Genomic DNA, 15,847 nt, shown 5'->3' with positions numbered 1-15,847 from the left:
GTAATGGGTAAAGTGTAATATGCAGAAGGTGTGAGGTGATTTTTCTTTGAGAAGGACCAATCCCTTAAATAAGATTCACTTTCAGAGAGCGAAATCATTTTACTTATAAGACTAGCTAGGTCATGGAGTGAGGCTCGTAGACCGATTCTCAATTATAGAGTGCACTATTTTTCATTTGACTTTGTTATCAGGTAGATTTGAATTCGATAATGATAATGAGCTATTGCGTATTTGCTATTTACGACTTAGGCTTAATTTCGTAAATTTATAAACTGGTAAACTAATATGTGTTCTTGGCTCAGTTTCAATGCCATTTCAATTTGGTTTTTTAGTTGAAGATTATCGTTTTTTATTTTCTTCTCTTAATTGTGTGTCTTTGCAAATTATTAAACGGTCTGCTAATAGGACTGCTCATTGTGTTGCTCGAACGTCTTGTTTTCACTCAGATCGTATCTTTAGTAAGTGTAATGCTCTTTCTGAACTTTTATCTATTGTTGATGCGGAATGTTTCTGAATGAATAAATAATCTTTTGTTCAAAAAAAAAAAAAACAATGTGTTCTTGGCACTATTATTTGCCACTATAATATTGTACAGAGATTCTTTCTAAAAGAAATAAAAAACTAAAAATTTTGTGAAAAATAATAAAAAAAAAGACTTAATTGCTATTATTATTTATAGAACTCAAAATTTATTATTTCCTTTTCAAATACTAATTTCACAAACTAATTATAACTCATGGCATATATAAAAACCCAATAAATAAAAAAATAAAAAAACTATGAAAGTTTTAATACAAACTCAAAAATATATTTATAAAATCCATTTAAAAAAAATTATATATTATAATCTATGATTTATCTAATAGAAAAACTATTTATTGTGTTGAATATGGTTTTGGCAAAACAAGCTAAATCAGTTTCTTAGCCCCTACCTTTGAGTATGCTTGGCAAAGTGTACAACTCATTCTATGTAGTCTCAGCTTTACACCAACTCAAAATTTACAGATATCCAACAAATTACAGATGCCGATTAGGCCAACTCTGTTGATAATCGTCGTTCAATCTCAGACAAGTAGTAGGCTACTACATATTTTCTTGGAACAAACTTAGTTGGCTGGTCTTTAAGAGAACAACGTGATGTAGATAGATTAAGTACAGAGCTTGATGATACCGTTTTTTGGCCTTGAGTCTTTCAGAAATCATTTGGTTACAAATGCAATTAGTGTTAGAATCTTTTGATGCAGTGTCATTTATAGTGTATATTGTGTAACTAGGACCACAATGGAATGGTCGAGATTTTATTGGACCATCTTGTGTTTTTGTGATCTTGGACAACTAGTTAATGATTCTAAGTGACTCATGAGCATGAGCATGAGCATGTCTTTATGTTGATTATTGTTTTTAATAGCACGCTCATTGTGAAAATTAATAACAATTAGTTCTCAAAGACAACCAAGGAGCCAACTCTCTTGCTCTAAGTCCTATTTTCCATGCCCGGATGAAGCACATAAAGATCGATCTTGATTTTGTGCATGATTAAGTCCTGCCAACTCTTGAGACATCCGTTGCCATCCAATCTCCAAATAGCAGACTTACTTACCAAGCTTCTTGCTATCTCTCAATGAAACTCTCTAGTTTCCAAATATTTTTAGGGGGAATGTTAATGATACACAAGAGGCTTCCCCAACTAGTTGAGAGTTAGTTTATTAGTTTCGTAAAGCTGTCATTACAGCTGAATAACAATTCTTGTAACTATTATGTCTAACTTCTTTCATCTCAGTCTAAATAAATAAAGTCACCACTGATAAGGTAGAGCTTATTACAATTCATTCAAATCATTGTGTTCTTTCTAGTTCACCATTGTTTCTCAAGAGCTCACTTATTCTTTGTTCTGCTTTAACAATCTACTTATAGAATTCCATGATCACAAAGTTGCAAACAAAACATTCAAATCTTATGCCACTGAATCCTGCGCCAGTTGCCAATGCTAAAAACTCTTTTTTGCTGCGCTCTTTTCCTCCTGGACATTGAGTCATCATAAGCACATCCATTTGGGAGGTGCATCTATCAGCAGAATTAGTCTTTGGTACAGTTGGAAGAATGGCCTCCATAACTATAACATTCCCATTGTCTGGAATAGCTTTGTAACAATTCTTTAGTAGTTTCAAGCAGTGTTCATCACTCCAGTCATGAAGTATCCACTAAATCATCAACATTAGTATACATTAGTAAAAATTACTATCAAGAAAAAGTGTATGCAAGTTAATTGGGAAACTTCCAAAACTGACCTTCATTAAAATGGCATCCCCAGTTGGAACACTTTCAAACATATCTCCACCCACATGTTCAACCCCTGCAACATTAACAAGCTTAAATGCTCAGTGAAAATATATGACATGACTTTCATAAATAGAAAACCATTCATGAAAATACCTGGATAAGAGGGAGCATGTTCTACAACATGAGGCAAGTCAAAATTAATACCCTTAACATGAGGGTATTTGGAAGTGATCTGGTTTAGGGTCCCCCCTAAACTACCCCCAACATCTACTACTTTCCCAAGGTTCTCAAAACCCTTGTAAACCTCTAGGATCTTCTTCATAACCAAAGTAGTCTGATTATACATTGCTTTGTTAATTACCTGGTTGAATTTTTGGTCCAAGCTTGGATACTCAAAAGCATGCATTCCATGGACCCTATTGAAGGGTATTCCTCCTTCAAGAATTGCACCTTTCAGTTCGGACCTGCTCATTCATTGAAGCTCAAAACTCAAAATAAGCAAGGCATACAAGTTTATACTAAAATTATGTTGATTAATTATTTGTAGATTAACTCTTAAACTCTTTAAGGAATCTGCTTGGTGAACTTTATTATATGGTATGATATTATATTAAGTTGTATTATATTTTATATAGTACTGTATTTTAGTATTGGCTTATGTATGTACATATCCACGTACAATATTTTTATATAAATCAAAAATTTATGTAGCATTATATATGCAAAAATATGAAAGAAAACACAATATAATCTATTACTATATAATACAGTATAATTTAATAAGACATACCAAACGAATCTTAGTGTGACATTTGGTTGAAGATAATGAAATAGAATAAAATGGAAATAAAATAAATTTTATTCTATTTCTTTATTTGGTTTCATTTTGAAGTATAAGAATGTCATTTCAATAGAATGATTTTTTTATTATTTTGGTATAAAATGACTTTGTCATTTGAAATATAAAGAAAAACCATTTTAATGCAAGATGAGAAAAGAATTTAATAATCTTTTATTATTTTTATGCATTTTAAATTTAGTTCTATTCAATTCCTATTACTATTCTCATTGTATTCTTATATGTTTTTTTCCTTTCAATCAAACAACATTTAAAAGTTTAATTGGTTTTTAAAACTTTGCTTTTAGGAAGTGGGTCCTCAGCCCATATATCCTGTCCAATTCTCTGTCCACTGTATATAGTAATGCCAATGATACACGTATGAGAAAAATAATTCTCAATTATAATACAATTGGTTCAACAATTGGATCTTTGGAGTTATCGTATTATTAGTCTACGCTTTATCTTTTTAACCATAAGTATTCTTTCAGGTGCAGTATGGGCTAATGAAGCATGGGGATCCTATTGGAATTGGAATCCAAAGGAGACTTGGGCATTTATTACTTGGACCGTATTTACAATTTATTTACATACTAGAACAAATAAAAATTTTGAAAGTGTAAATTCTGCAGTTGTAGCCTCAATAGGTTTTCTTATAATTTAAGTATGTTATTTTGGGATTAATTTATTAGGAATAGGGTTGCATAGTTATGGTTTATTTCCTGACTGAAGAAAAGACTTGACAAATACAAAATAAACATAGGACGGAATAAGTGTATATACGAAAACTTGGTGTAATCCAGGGAAACAACTACTTTAGTAATAACTCATTAGTTATAACTTAAATTTTTTGTGACTAAATGTGATTTTCACTCATAATAAAAAGTTATTGTGACAAAAACATAGTATTTAGGTAAAATGTGGCACTAATTTAATTTTAGTCACAACAAACTGTGATTTTTGTGATTAATACATTTAGTCACAAATCTTTTAATCACAATATTGGAATTATGATTTACAATTAGTCACAACTTTGTTACTTTTAACCTCAACTTTTATTGTGACTAAAAATACTATTTTGTAGTATATGAGTTCACTTAAATATAATAAAAGAGAAAACATTATAATTCAGATAATTGAATCAATAAAAAAACAAATATAATGGAATGTTAAAGAGATGTTAACTAATTAAATTTAATAGGAGTTTTTACAAAAATATTGAATTTTGGGTAAAAGATTACAATTTTACTGTTAAATAGAAATTTTTACAAAAATACTGTCTTTTTATAAAAATAACCGTAAAGCAACAAAACATAAGAATTAAAAATAACAGTGGAACAACTAAAAAATAACAGTGAAACAACAATGAAAACTTAACACAATACATAGTATAAAAAAACACAATACATAGTATAAAAAAACACAATAATTTTTAAAAAAATTCTGCCCCATAATAAAAAAGAAAAAACAAATAAAAAATTTCAATATATAGTGTAAAAACTTCAATTTAATACTATCAAAAAAACTAATTAAAATTAGTACATTTACATATATATATTGAACACTTCTCAATGGGTATTACCCATTAATAGTTACCAAACAAATTTAAATATAAATATTAATTTTTAAAATATTAAACTATTAGATTTTGATCTAATATTGACGAATAATAAAAGATGAATTTAAATTTTTATGCTTAACTTAGTTACTTAATTTAAAAAAAATATATATAAAAAAATATCTCTTTTTATATTATATAAAAATATGTTTATATACAAAATATTTAAGTCAAACTCAATTTTTTTTTTATTTTTTGTCGAATAATTTTTTTTTCTTAATTTCTTCTTTTAGCTAATGAAACAATCATTGTCCATATAATGTAAAAATTTAAGATTTTTCTAATTATATTAAAAAATTAAGCATAAAAACTTAACATTTTTATCATTACTAAAATATATGTATAATGCATACAAAATTAATTGTCCTATGGTTTCTTTTTTACTTAAAAAAAAAAAAAGAAAAAGAAAAATAGTATGTATTATATCTTTTTTAATATATAATTTGTATTATCTTTTAATTGACTTTATTTTTTGTTACAAATCATTTACTTTACCTTTTTGAAATAGTTTAAATTTACTATAAAAAATACTAATTAAATATGTAGGTTATTTTTTTTAAAATCATATAAATATAACCTTATAAATTTGTGTATAAAAATTATTATGTTGTGACTAAAAGTCACATTTAGTTATAAAAAATTTATGTTGTGACTAAAAGGTTATCACTAAAGGTAGCTTTATTTTCTAGGTTGCATTCAAACTGTTGGGTTATCAATCCAAGTCTCACAGCAGAAGAATAGACAAGAGTTGCCTTGAATATAAAGGTTCCACCTACTCCATTAGTATGAGACATTTTGGGAAGGTGCTCAAAACAAAACTGTGAGGGCTTAAGCCCAAAATGGATAATATCATACTAATGTTGGAGTCAGGTTGAGATGGCGGCCCAACAAGGTGAAAGAATAGGGCTTAACAAGTGGGATTAGAGCTAAAAGTTCAAAATTTGGGATAGTGGGTTGCTGGATGTGCAATGTGTGGGAGAACCCCTCAATGTGATGACCTCGCAATTGAAGATATGTATGGTGTCTTGACAAAATTCTACTTAATATTGTAGTAGTCAAGTGGTGTGTCCCGTTGGTAATTACGTTGATATAAGATGGAGATATGTGTTTCGTGTCTTGTGTTGAAAGTCTTCCTAGCAATATTAAAGGTCAGACGGTGTGTTCTATTTGGCGATAGCAGCCGTACAAAGTGGTTTTGCTGGAGGGTAGGTCACGAGTTGGTCCTTGGTTTGAGAGGAGGATTGTTAGGTATCAACCAAAGTCCTACATCGAAAGAATAGGCAAGAGTTGCTTTGGGTATAAGTGTTCCACCTACTCCATTAGTATGAGGCCTTTTGACAAGGTGTCCAAAATAAAATTGTGAGAGTTTAGGCCCAAAGCGGACAATATCATACTAATGTTGGAGTCAAGTTGAGGTGGTAGCCCAACAAGGTTAAAGAATGGGGCCCAACAAGTGGTATCAAAGCTAAAGATTCACGAGTGCTGGGATAATGGGTTGCATATGTGATGTGTGGGAGAAGTCTTTAATGTGATGACCTTGCGATTAAAAATCTATATTGTGTCTTGCATTGAAAGTCTACTTGATATTGAGGTAGTCAGGTGGCGTGTCTCGTTAATAATTACGGTGGTACAAGATGGAGATCGGTGTTAGGACTTGTGTCGAAGTCAATTTGACAAAGTTGATGGTCAAGCGGCGAGTTCCATTGGTGTTGATAACGGCAGCGCAAGGTGGTTTCGCTGGAGGGGAGGCCACGGGTATGTGGTCCTTGATTTAAGGGGAGGATTATTGGGTGTGCAACTAAAGTCTCACATTGGCTAGAAATGAAAAAGGTCATGGGTATATAAGGATGGACACTACTCCATTAATATGAAGTATTTTGGAAAGGTTCCCAGAAATAAAACCGTGAGAGCTTAGACCCAAAGCAGATAATATCCTACTAATGGGGAAAAACTAAAATGAGTTAGCCCCCAACAAGGTGGAAAAGCAAAGTCCAACAAAAACATCACACACAAAATATTTATTTTGATTAAAAAAGATACCAGCATCATGTGCAAAAAAAAAAAAAACCCAACATTTCTTACAAAAACAAAAACAAGAAATATTTATGAGTTTTTTGCGGAAAAACCTTCCCAACTATCGTTTCCCTTATATTTAACCCTCCGAGCTCAAATTTTGGCCGTAAAACCCTCCAAACTATTGAATTAGTAGGAAATTTAAGGTGTCATTCAGTTAACTGTTATGGGCTGCTTATGTGTACAATCTTGTATTCATGGCAAGTTTATATTGGTATACCTAATATTATTATTTAAAAATTATTTTCGAAATTCATTTTAAAATTATAAAAAATAAAAATATAATATTTAAAACAATAAAAAAATATATATATTATAAATTTTGAAATAATTTTTATATTTTTAAAATAATATTATTAGGTGTACAAATATAAATTTGACACATGTACAAAAATGTACACACAAGCAGTTTATATCGGCAATTGACTGTAAAAAAATAAATGACGTCTTAAATTTACAAGCAGTTCAGTACTTTAGAGGGTTTTACTATCAAAATTTAAGCTTAGAGAATTAAGTGTAAGTAGAGTAATAGTTGAGAGAATTTAACCAAAAAAAACTCAATATTTATTAAAAATGTACTAATCTATATATAAATAAAAAATAATGAATGCATAAAATACCTTTAAAATTTTAGATTAATCATATATCTATAACTATATAAAAGTGAGAATGTTGTTTTGGGCTTTTACAATAAATTATAAAATTATCTTTATTTATTTTGTTAATTACCATTAAATCCAAATTAATATTGTAGTGAGTTATTAGTAAAAAAAAAATTATTAGTAATCTATATAAATAAATATATAAAAGAGGGAATGTTGTTTTGGGCTTCTTAAATTACAAAAATGACCTTTTTTTTTCTTGTTAATTAACATTAAATCCAAACTAATATGATAGTAAGTTATTAGTAAAAAACAAATATTAGTAAAAATATATATTTTTTTTAATATTCTTTTGAAAAATTATTCTCTTAAAGTAAATTTTTTTTAATAAAATATCTAGAACTCAAGAAGTATGTATGATAAAGTATTTTATTATTTTATAATAAATTATTAGAAATAATATGAAAAATAATTTTGATAAATACATTAATACTTTAGGTAGACATAATATTAAGATAGTTCTATTTTTTATATACAATATTAAAATGCATACAAATGTATATATATTTAGAAAAAATATTTTGTAATATTATTTTAATTAAGTTGATAAAAATTTAAGATTAAATTATTTAAATTTTTATTATCTAATATAAAATATTAAAAAAAAGTTATAACATAATTATAAAGTAGGATACATATTTTTCTTTTTCTTTATATCTTTGTGGAGTTTCTTTATTTTTTCAAATTTAATTTTTCTTTTTTTTTTTTAAAAAAAAAAAAAATAAAACTACTCAAATTATAGTAAATATTACCAATGGCTTCCTTAGTTGTATTTCGTTATGTTTTATATAATTTTCTAACAATGTAAAATTGATTTTGTACAATTTGAAAGTTATTGTGAAATATATATATAATTTTGACTAATTTTAGCTAACTAAATAAATATTTGTAAGACAACTATAAATTTTTGATTATAAACTATATTAACAAATTGTTTTTTAAAAAATGAAGAGAATGCTACTGAAGATGTACATTACAGTACTATAGAATCTTTTGATAAATTTTGAATAATTTTTTATACTAAAAATATAATTTATCTTTATATAATTATACTATTAAAGAAACAAACTATCACTAACTAAAATATTAATGAAATTTTTTATTTTTGGGTGCACGAAATTCTCCTATATATATAATTAGGGTCTATGTAGGTACACCACATAATTCTCCAATATATATGTAATTAGGTTTTATGTCATTTAAAAAAAAAAAGTTTTATGTAGATGTATACATGGTGATATATATATATATGATCCAAAAATGAGTGTACTCGCATCTTTATAATGTTTTATATATGTATAATTTTATTTTTATAAATGGTGGTCTATATTGTATACTCATTTAAAATATTATGTAATTATTTTTTTAAAAAAAAAATAGAGTCATTTATATTTTTAAAAATAAGATTTAAATAACATGTTTTACGGGAGTATTAAAAACAACAAATACAACTGTAACATATCATATCTTTGGCGTTAAATTTATTTAGAATTAATATATATATATAGAAGCTAAATAACTAAAGTGTGTATTGTCTTATAAACATAATAGAATAATAACTATTTATGTGCTAAAAATATATTATAAATATATATTGTACAATTATTTTTTGGAATATATTTTTAATTTTTCTATATTTATATATATATTTTTAAGTGGGGATAGTCTTCACCTTACAAATAGTTAACAGAATTAATATTTAATTAATTATAATAATAGTGATATAATATTTTATAGTAATATTGAGTATAAGTAGTATTTTTTTCTCAATATTTATATGGTCATGAATATTTTGCATCACGTGCGTAGCAGGTATAACTTCACTAGTTATAAAATAAAGCAAGAAAATAAAAATGTTAGTTGGTACTTTTTTAATAATTATAGATTACATTATACATGCGTTCTGATTTTATTTTTTTTATTTGAAAAAATTAGTTTACAAGAAAATATTAATGTATGCGTGAGTTAAAACAGGTATGGTTTTATTTATTATACATAACATATTTTTTGTTTAGTTTTAGTTTTTCGAGACAGTTTTTTTTTATGTATATATATAGGAAATCCAGAGTTATTTTGGGAAAAATCTAATTCCAAAACCAAAGTAAACAATGTCTGAATATCATATACCTTGGACAGGAAAAATGGACAGCATATATAAACAGAGGACTAAATAAATACTGACCAGCTATCGAAGAAGACCTTATCTTGCAACAAAGACATGAATGGACCCAATGAAACACCATCTTCATTAGTAACAAATAACTTGGATACATCATTAAGACCGTACACCCTTAAATCCTCATTCTCCAGAGAACATGCAAGCACAGAGTGGCTGGCCAGCATTCTGAGGATGCGGTCTAACATTCTAGGCGCATCAGGGTTGGTGGTAGGCATCTGCGCCACGATGTCCTGCGCGGAGAGCTTAGCTGCATCACCAGCTTTGGCTATGATATCAAAAACTCCAAGCTCAATGGCAGATTGCAAGGACATGGAGAGCACACTTGAGTTCACAAGCTGTGCTGCGTATGCAAAGTTCTCTTCTTCTTGTTTCCTTTCACCGCTAACGATTTGTGGAGTGTTTACCAATTCTTCCGAGGGAGGTGCCATGAGAACGTACCTACTTTCTTTTTGGTGCTTGAGATTGAATTTGTGTTTGCTACAATGATAAAATAATCGAGTTATTAGTTTTGGTTTATAGTCTCTAATGATCAAGTCAACTTTAAACATCACCATGCTTTAGATAGTGTCAAACAAACTTTGTCACCTCAAAGTACATTATCTTTTTTTGCTTCTCCACCAATTAAAATAAAAGGTCCAAAAAATAAAAAACAGCATGTTTTAAATCACAGAAATTCTTGTTCACCAACTTGGCAACTTGTGAGATTCACAAGTACTTTTTTAAAATAAAAAAATAAAAAACATTAGAAGGTTCAATATATTTATTTTGTAAAAAATACATTATTATATTGCGGAATAGAAAGAAGAGAAAAGATTTTATTAATTGTGATACAAAATGTTACAGAGCAAAGCTTGAAACTGAGTTTATATAACAGCATGAGTAAACCAGACTAATTAACCCAAACCCACTTAACTAAACCCAACTTAGACTAGGATATAAGAACAACACTAACTGTGGTAAAGAAACCGTTAATACAGTTGAAGAGAGTAGATAAAACAGTTAGAGAAGTGAGGATAAACTCTAACTGTAACTTGTAAGGTTACAACAGCCAATAAACCTTTAACAGAACACTTAGGGAAATTTAAGGAAATAACAATACTCTTAATATCCCCCCCTCAAGGTGGACTGTATATGTCATATACAGACATCTTGGTAGTATGAGTAGAGAGAGTAGTGGAAGGTAAAGGTTTGGTGAAAGCATCGGCTAACTGTAGATTGCTTGAAACAGGCATTAACCGAATAGTTGAGTTGTTAATTTTGTCACGAATGAGGTGACAATCTAGCTCGATATGTTTGGTGCGCTCGTGAAAGGTGGGATTGTTTGCAATGTGGATTGCCGACTGATTATCACAGTAGATAATGCTGGTTTGTGTTGTGGAATTTGGAAATCTTGGAGAAGATATTGAAGCCAAGTAATCTCACTGGTGGTGGCAGCAAGTGCTCGATATTTGGCTTCAGCAGAACTCTTGGAAATGGTAGGTTGCTTCTTGGTCTTCCAAGAGATGAGACAATCACCGAAAAAAATGCAAAAACCGGTAGTTGTGCGTCTTGTAACGGGACAAGAAGCCCAATCCGAGTCTGAAAAACCTCGGAGATGCATAGAGGAGTTAGCAGGATATAGTAATCCTTGCCCAGGACTTCCTTTGAGATGCCGAAGTAAATGAGACACAGCCTGCATATGAGGTGTTCGAGGAGCGGACATAAGCTGGCTCAAGTTGTTTACTGCGAAGGTAATATCAGGCCTAGATAAAGTCAAATAGAGGAGCTTGCCAATGAGCTGTCTATATTCTGAAGGATTGGCCAGAGGCGAGCTCGCCTTGTTGGTCATCCAATTTGGTGTAAAGACCGCATATGATTAATACCTTAAATTATTAAATAATTAGGGTTTATGTATGAGATTTTATTATTATTAATAATAATACAATTATGGGAATTTATCTGAGTTCGTATATATTTATTATGCTATTCATGTAAATTTCTCAATTGTTGTGTTGGTGTTCGGAAGCGGTGGACAGCGGCGTTGGGCCTTTAGAGAGTTGTATGTTGTATGTTATAGCATTGTTTTATTCCGGGGCATTATAGTAGGTTTAATAGTATTGGTTATTAATTGGGATATTTTGGTGATTAAAATGCCTTAGAAACCCTTTTGCTAAGTTATTGGTAGTTAATTAAAGGATAGTTATTAATCTTTATTCTTTTATTTTACATTATTTTATTTATTCTGATTTTAAAACATTACATTTATAGAAAAGAGTCTTTAACCTTTATTCTTGAGGAAAAAACTAGAAAATACTAGAGAAAGTCATCACTCTTCCCTCAACCTTCTTCTTCCTCTCTCTCTCTCGATTTTTCTAGGCAGCAAGGGGCTGTGAGTTTTCAGCTGAATATCAAGAATTCTAATTGAGTTCTAAGGTTCCAATTCAAGGTAACTTCCCCTATTCTTTTTCCTTAAGTTTTCCATAACCTAAGTTAGTTATTTTGAAGAAATTTGAGTGATATGTTGCTGTATAGCCTATGGCGGTTTAATTTAGTATTCTGCAGATTGTTTGATGTTGTTTGAGTTATTTTGAACTAAAGTTATGGATTGAATTGAGGTTTGAGCAAAGTTAGAGTTTGAGAACTCAAACTTAGCTCTCTAATGGTGTTTTTGGAATTTGAATGAATTGTTGTGATTTGTAGCTTGGGTTTGGTTTAGAATAGTGTATGCAGGTATTCTGGAAGTTTTTAGAAGATTTGGTATTGATTTGAGTAAAGGGGGGGGAATTTTTGGGGTTCCCAGCTCAGAACCGGAATTCCGGTTCCTGGGGCCCTGTTGCAACCGGTCGACCGGTTGGTCCCAGGAACCGGACTTCCGGTTGGGAACCGGCCTGCCGGTTGGGGCTTTTTCCCGAGCCCTAGTTTTTCCCGTTTTTAAGTAAATTAGAGTGTTGGCATCCTTTTTATCGATAGGGTTAAGTTTAGTTTCTATTTTAAATCCCCGATAAGTGTTTTAGCGAGTCTCTCATCGGATTTTAAACATTATGGTTTAGGGCCCTGTAAAACGTCGAGCTGCACTTCCACTCAGGCTGACCGACACACTTGAGCAAGGAACGAGGTAAGATAGCGTAAGAATATATATATGAATGTATATGCTTGTTTTGAATATTAATGTGGTTACGGTGTTACCAACACGAGTACCCAGGGTACGTCGTGTTCGTGGTACAACACTTAGTAATTCCTGGGAGTACAGTTAGGGCTCTACCAACACAAGTACAGAGTTGGTACTTTAGTGCATTTGGTATAGTAGTCGTACTACCCTTAAGAACGTTCTTAACCATTTGGTGAGCTTCGTTGTTAAGCTCAGGGCAGCTTGATCATAAAGCTGGCAGCGTGCTACTTTTATATATTTCTTGCATATCTTACTGAGTCTGTTGACTCATCAGTTTGCTACCTTGTGTAGGTAAAGGAAAAGCAAAGCTGGAGGAACAGTGAGGTGGAACTCGGCATGATTGTACATATCGCGGCAGTGCAACCTGGAGGGTTTCGGTTTATTAGTATTTTGGAGTCTGTATTTTGAGGATGCTTGTCCGCTAAATTTTAAAAAAAAAAATGTATATGTACATATTAGTAAAACACTTTTAACTAGTATTTTGATACTCGGGATCCCGATCCATATAATTATTACTATATTAATTATCAAAATTAGACTTCGGATTTTACTATTATAAAATACGGGCGTTACAGTTCTAGGATCCATTGGGGCTTTTGCTGGTTTGCACCCAATGTAGCCATTATCTTCGAGTAACTGAAGCGTATATTGTCCCTGAGAGAGGAAAAGGCCAGTAGAAGCTCTGGCAATTTCGAATCCGAGAAAATACTTGAGCTGACCGAGTGCCTCAAGTTTGAATTGTTGATTGAGAGTGGTTAGTAGCTGGTGCAAAATGTGAATATTGGGACCAGTGATGACAATGTCATCAACGTACACAAGGAGTGCTATGAAGCTGTCATTGATTCCTCGAGTGAAGAGAGTATAGTCAGCTTTGGATTGTTTGAAGCCTTCTTGGATGAGAGCTGCCGTGAGCTTCTTGTACCATTGTCGTGAAGATTGACATAGACCGTAGATCGATTTGTGGAGTTTACACACGAGTTTGGTACCTGTAGAGTCATGGTCAGAATCGGTTAGTCCAGGAGGTAGTGCCATATAGACCTCTTCATTGAGGTCCCCGTTTAAAAAAGGCATTATTTATGTCGATTTGTAGTGTATGCCATTGTTTGATATTAGAGATAGCGAGAAGAAGTTTAAGAGTGACCATTTTGGCCACAGGTGAGAAAGTGTCAAAAAAATCTAGGCCCTCTTATTGCGTATACCCTTGAGAAACAAGTCTTGCCTTGAATCTTTCAACTGAACCATCGCTATTAAGTTTTATTTTATAAACCCAGCGACAACCGATAACACGTCTATTAGGTGGTAGGGGAACAACACTCCATGTCTTGTTGTTACGAAGAGCAGTTAATTCAGCATTCATAGCATCAAGCCATTGTTGAAATTGAATGGCTTGTTTGTATGTTTGTGGTTCCTTTAGAGAAGTAACTGCGAGGATAAAAGCTTTGTAAGATTCAGCTAATCTAGCATAGGAAAGATATTTATTTAAAGTGTGAGGTGTGGATGATTTGTCTTGCAAAGTGGAATAGAATTCAAAGTCTTTGAGATATGCTGGTGGTCTAGTTATTCTGCTTGTTTTTCGAGTAACAACATCAGGTTGTTCAGTGATATGTTCCTGCAATTCTTCTGTAGCAACAGGTTGTAAATTTTCTGCAGCAGCAGCCAGACTTGGTGCATCAGGTGTGTTGTTGGAAGAGCTTTGTGTACTGGTGTGGAGATGTTGAGACGAGTCAGGTGCCTCTGGAATGGCTTGTTGGTAATCATCAATAGGTGTCTTAGAAACATTATTAGAAGGCAAAACAGTAGTAAGAAAAGGATCAATGTTAGTAGTATTTTCATTTAATTTCAAGAAAGGAAATATATGTTCATGAAAAACCACATTTCTAAAAATAAAAATCTGTTTGTTATTAATGTCATAAAGACGATATCCTTTTACCCCTTGAGGATATCCAATGAAAACACAAGTACGTGCTCTAGGATCGAATTTTGCCCTATGAGCTGAAAGAGTAGATGCAAAAGCTAAACATCCAAATGTCTTTAAATGTTGATAATCAGGCTCCTTCTTGAATAATAACTCATATGGTGATTTGTTTTGTAAATTTGGGGATGGTATACGATTGATTAAGAATGCAGCTGTCATGATGCATTCTCCCCAAAATTTTATTGGCATATGAGCTTGAAAACATAAAGCACGAGCCACATTTAACAAGTGTTGGTGTTTTCTTTCAGCAACGGCATTCTGTTCGGGAGCTTCTACACAAGTAAAATCATGTAAGATTCCATGTTTTAAAAAAAAGATCTTTGAAGGTTAACTCAGGAGCATTGTCAAATCTAAATCCTTTAATCATGCAACCAAATTGATTTTGAACATAAGACAAGAATTGAGGAAGTACATTCAAAGCATCAGATTTTTGTTTTAAAAGATAAATCCAAGTAAAGCGAGAGTGATCATCCACAAGAGTAAGGAAGAACCTAAAATTTGAATGGGAGGGAACATGGTAAGGTCCCCAAATATCACAATGAACTAAATCAAATATGTGGCAAGCAAAATTATTGTTATTTGGAAAAGGGAGTTTCCTTTGCTTAGCCATAGGACAAACATAACAAGGGGAATCTTTATGTAAAACATGAGTATTACAATTGAGTCTGTTTCTTAACAAATTTAGGTATTTGTTGGACAAATGTCCTAATCTAGCATGCCAAGTTTCTGCATCGACAGCAAGAACATGATAAGCAGCAGGGGTAGGATCAAGCATGTACAGACCACCCTTTGATTCACCTCTGCCAATCATCCCCTTGTTGACAAGATCCTGCAAAACAAACTCATTAGTAGAGAACTTTATATCTAGGTTTTCGTCACAGGTTAAACAATGTACCGATATGATGTTGTACTTGAAATTGGGTACATATAAAACATCTTGAAAAGTGATATGATCTGAAATCTTAATTGTGCCACTTTGATGTACAGAGACAAATCTCCATTAGGGAGAAGTAACATGGTAGGAACGATTTTATATATGCTTTGAAATAACCCTATACTAGAACAAATATGTCT

The 15,847-nt window shown here is 31.2% G+C and overlaps 2 protein-coding genes across 2 annotated transcripts; both read right to left on the bottom strand.

The window, feature by feature from the left end:
* Nucleotides 1-1,776: 1,776 nt before the first annotated feature.
* LOC115704986 (cathecol O-methyltransferase 1-like) lies at nt 1,777-10,227 on the bottom strand. Its single transcript, XM_061112505.1, has 4 exons — nt 9,654-10,227; nt 2,434-2,744; nt 2,289-2,353; nt 1,777-2,201 (listed from the first exon to the last, which is right to left on the bottom strand). The coding sequence occupies exons 1-4, from the start codon at nt 10,202-10,204 to the stop codon at nt 1,905-1,907; spliced, it is 1,224 nt and encodes a 407-aa protein (XP_060968488.1). The 5' UTR covers nt 10,205-10,227; the 3' UTR covers nt 1,777-1,904.
* A 702-nt stretch (nt 10,228-10,929) lies between these two features.
* Nucleotides 10,930-13,830, bottom strand: LOC133032710 (uncharacterized mitochondrial protein AtMg00810-like). Its single transcript, XM_061106919.1, has 2 exons — nt 13,372-13,830; nt 10,930-11,466 (listed from the first exon to the last, which is right to left on the bottom strand). The coding sequence occupies exons 1-2, from the start codon at nt 13,828-13,830 to the stop codon at nt 10,930-10,932; spliced, it is 996 nt and encodes a 331-aa protein (XP_060962902.1).
* Nucleotides 13,831-15,847: the final 2,017 nt, after the last annotated feature.

This window comes from Cannabis sativa, chromosome 1 (genome assembly GCF_029168945.1).
Source record: "Cannabis sativa cultivar Pink pepper isolate KNU-18-1 chromosome 1, ASM2916894v1, whole genome shotgun sequence".
Classification (NCBI taxonomy): Eukaryota; Viridiplantae; Streptophyta; class Magnoliopsida; order Rosales; family Cannabaceae; genus Cannabis; species Cannabis sativa.
The sequence above is the reverse complement of the archived record's forward strand: the minus strand, read 5'-3'. Positions and strand labels throughout refer to the sequence as shown.

Excerpts from the sequence above, each read along its gene's own strand:
- LOC115704986 (XM_061112505.1), bottom strand. The coding sequence starts at position 10,204 with ATGGTGATGTTTAAAGTTGACTTGATCATTAGAGACTATAAACCAAAA. Across the intron at positions 2,745-9,653 it reads AAGGTCTTCTTCGATAGCTG|GTCCGAACTGAAAGGTGCAA; the intron begins GTCAGTATTTAT and ends ATGAATGAGCAG. Across the intron at positions 2,354-2,433 it reads ACATGCTCCCTCTTATCCAG|GGGTTGAACATGTGGGTGGA; the intron begins GTATTTTCATGA and ends TTAATGTTGCAG.
- LOC133032710 (XM_061106919.1), bottom strand. The coding sequence starts at position 13,830 with ATGGCACTACCTCCTGGACTAACCGATTCTGACCATGACTCTACAGGT. Across the intron at positions 11,467-13,371 it reads CCCCAATGGATCCTAGAACT|GCGAGCTCGCCTCTGGCCAA; the intron begins GTAACGCCCGTA and ends ATGACCAACAAG.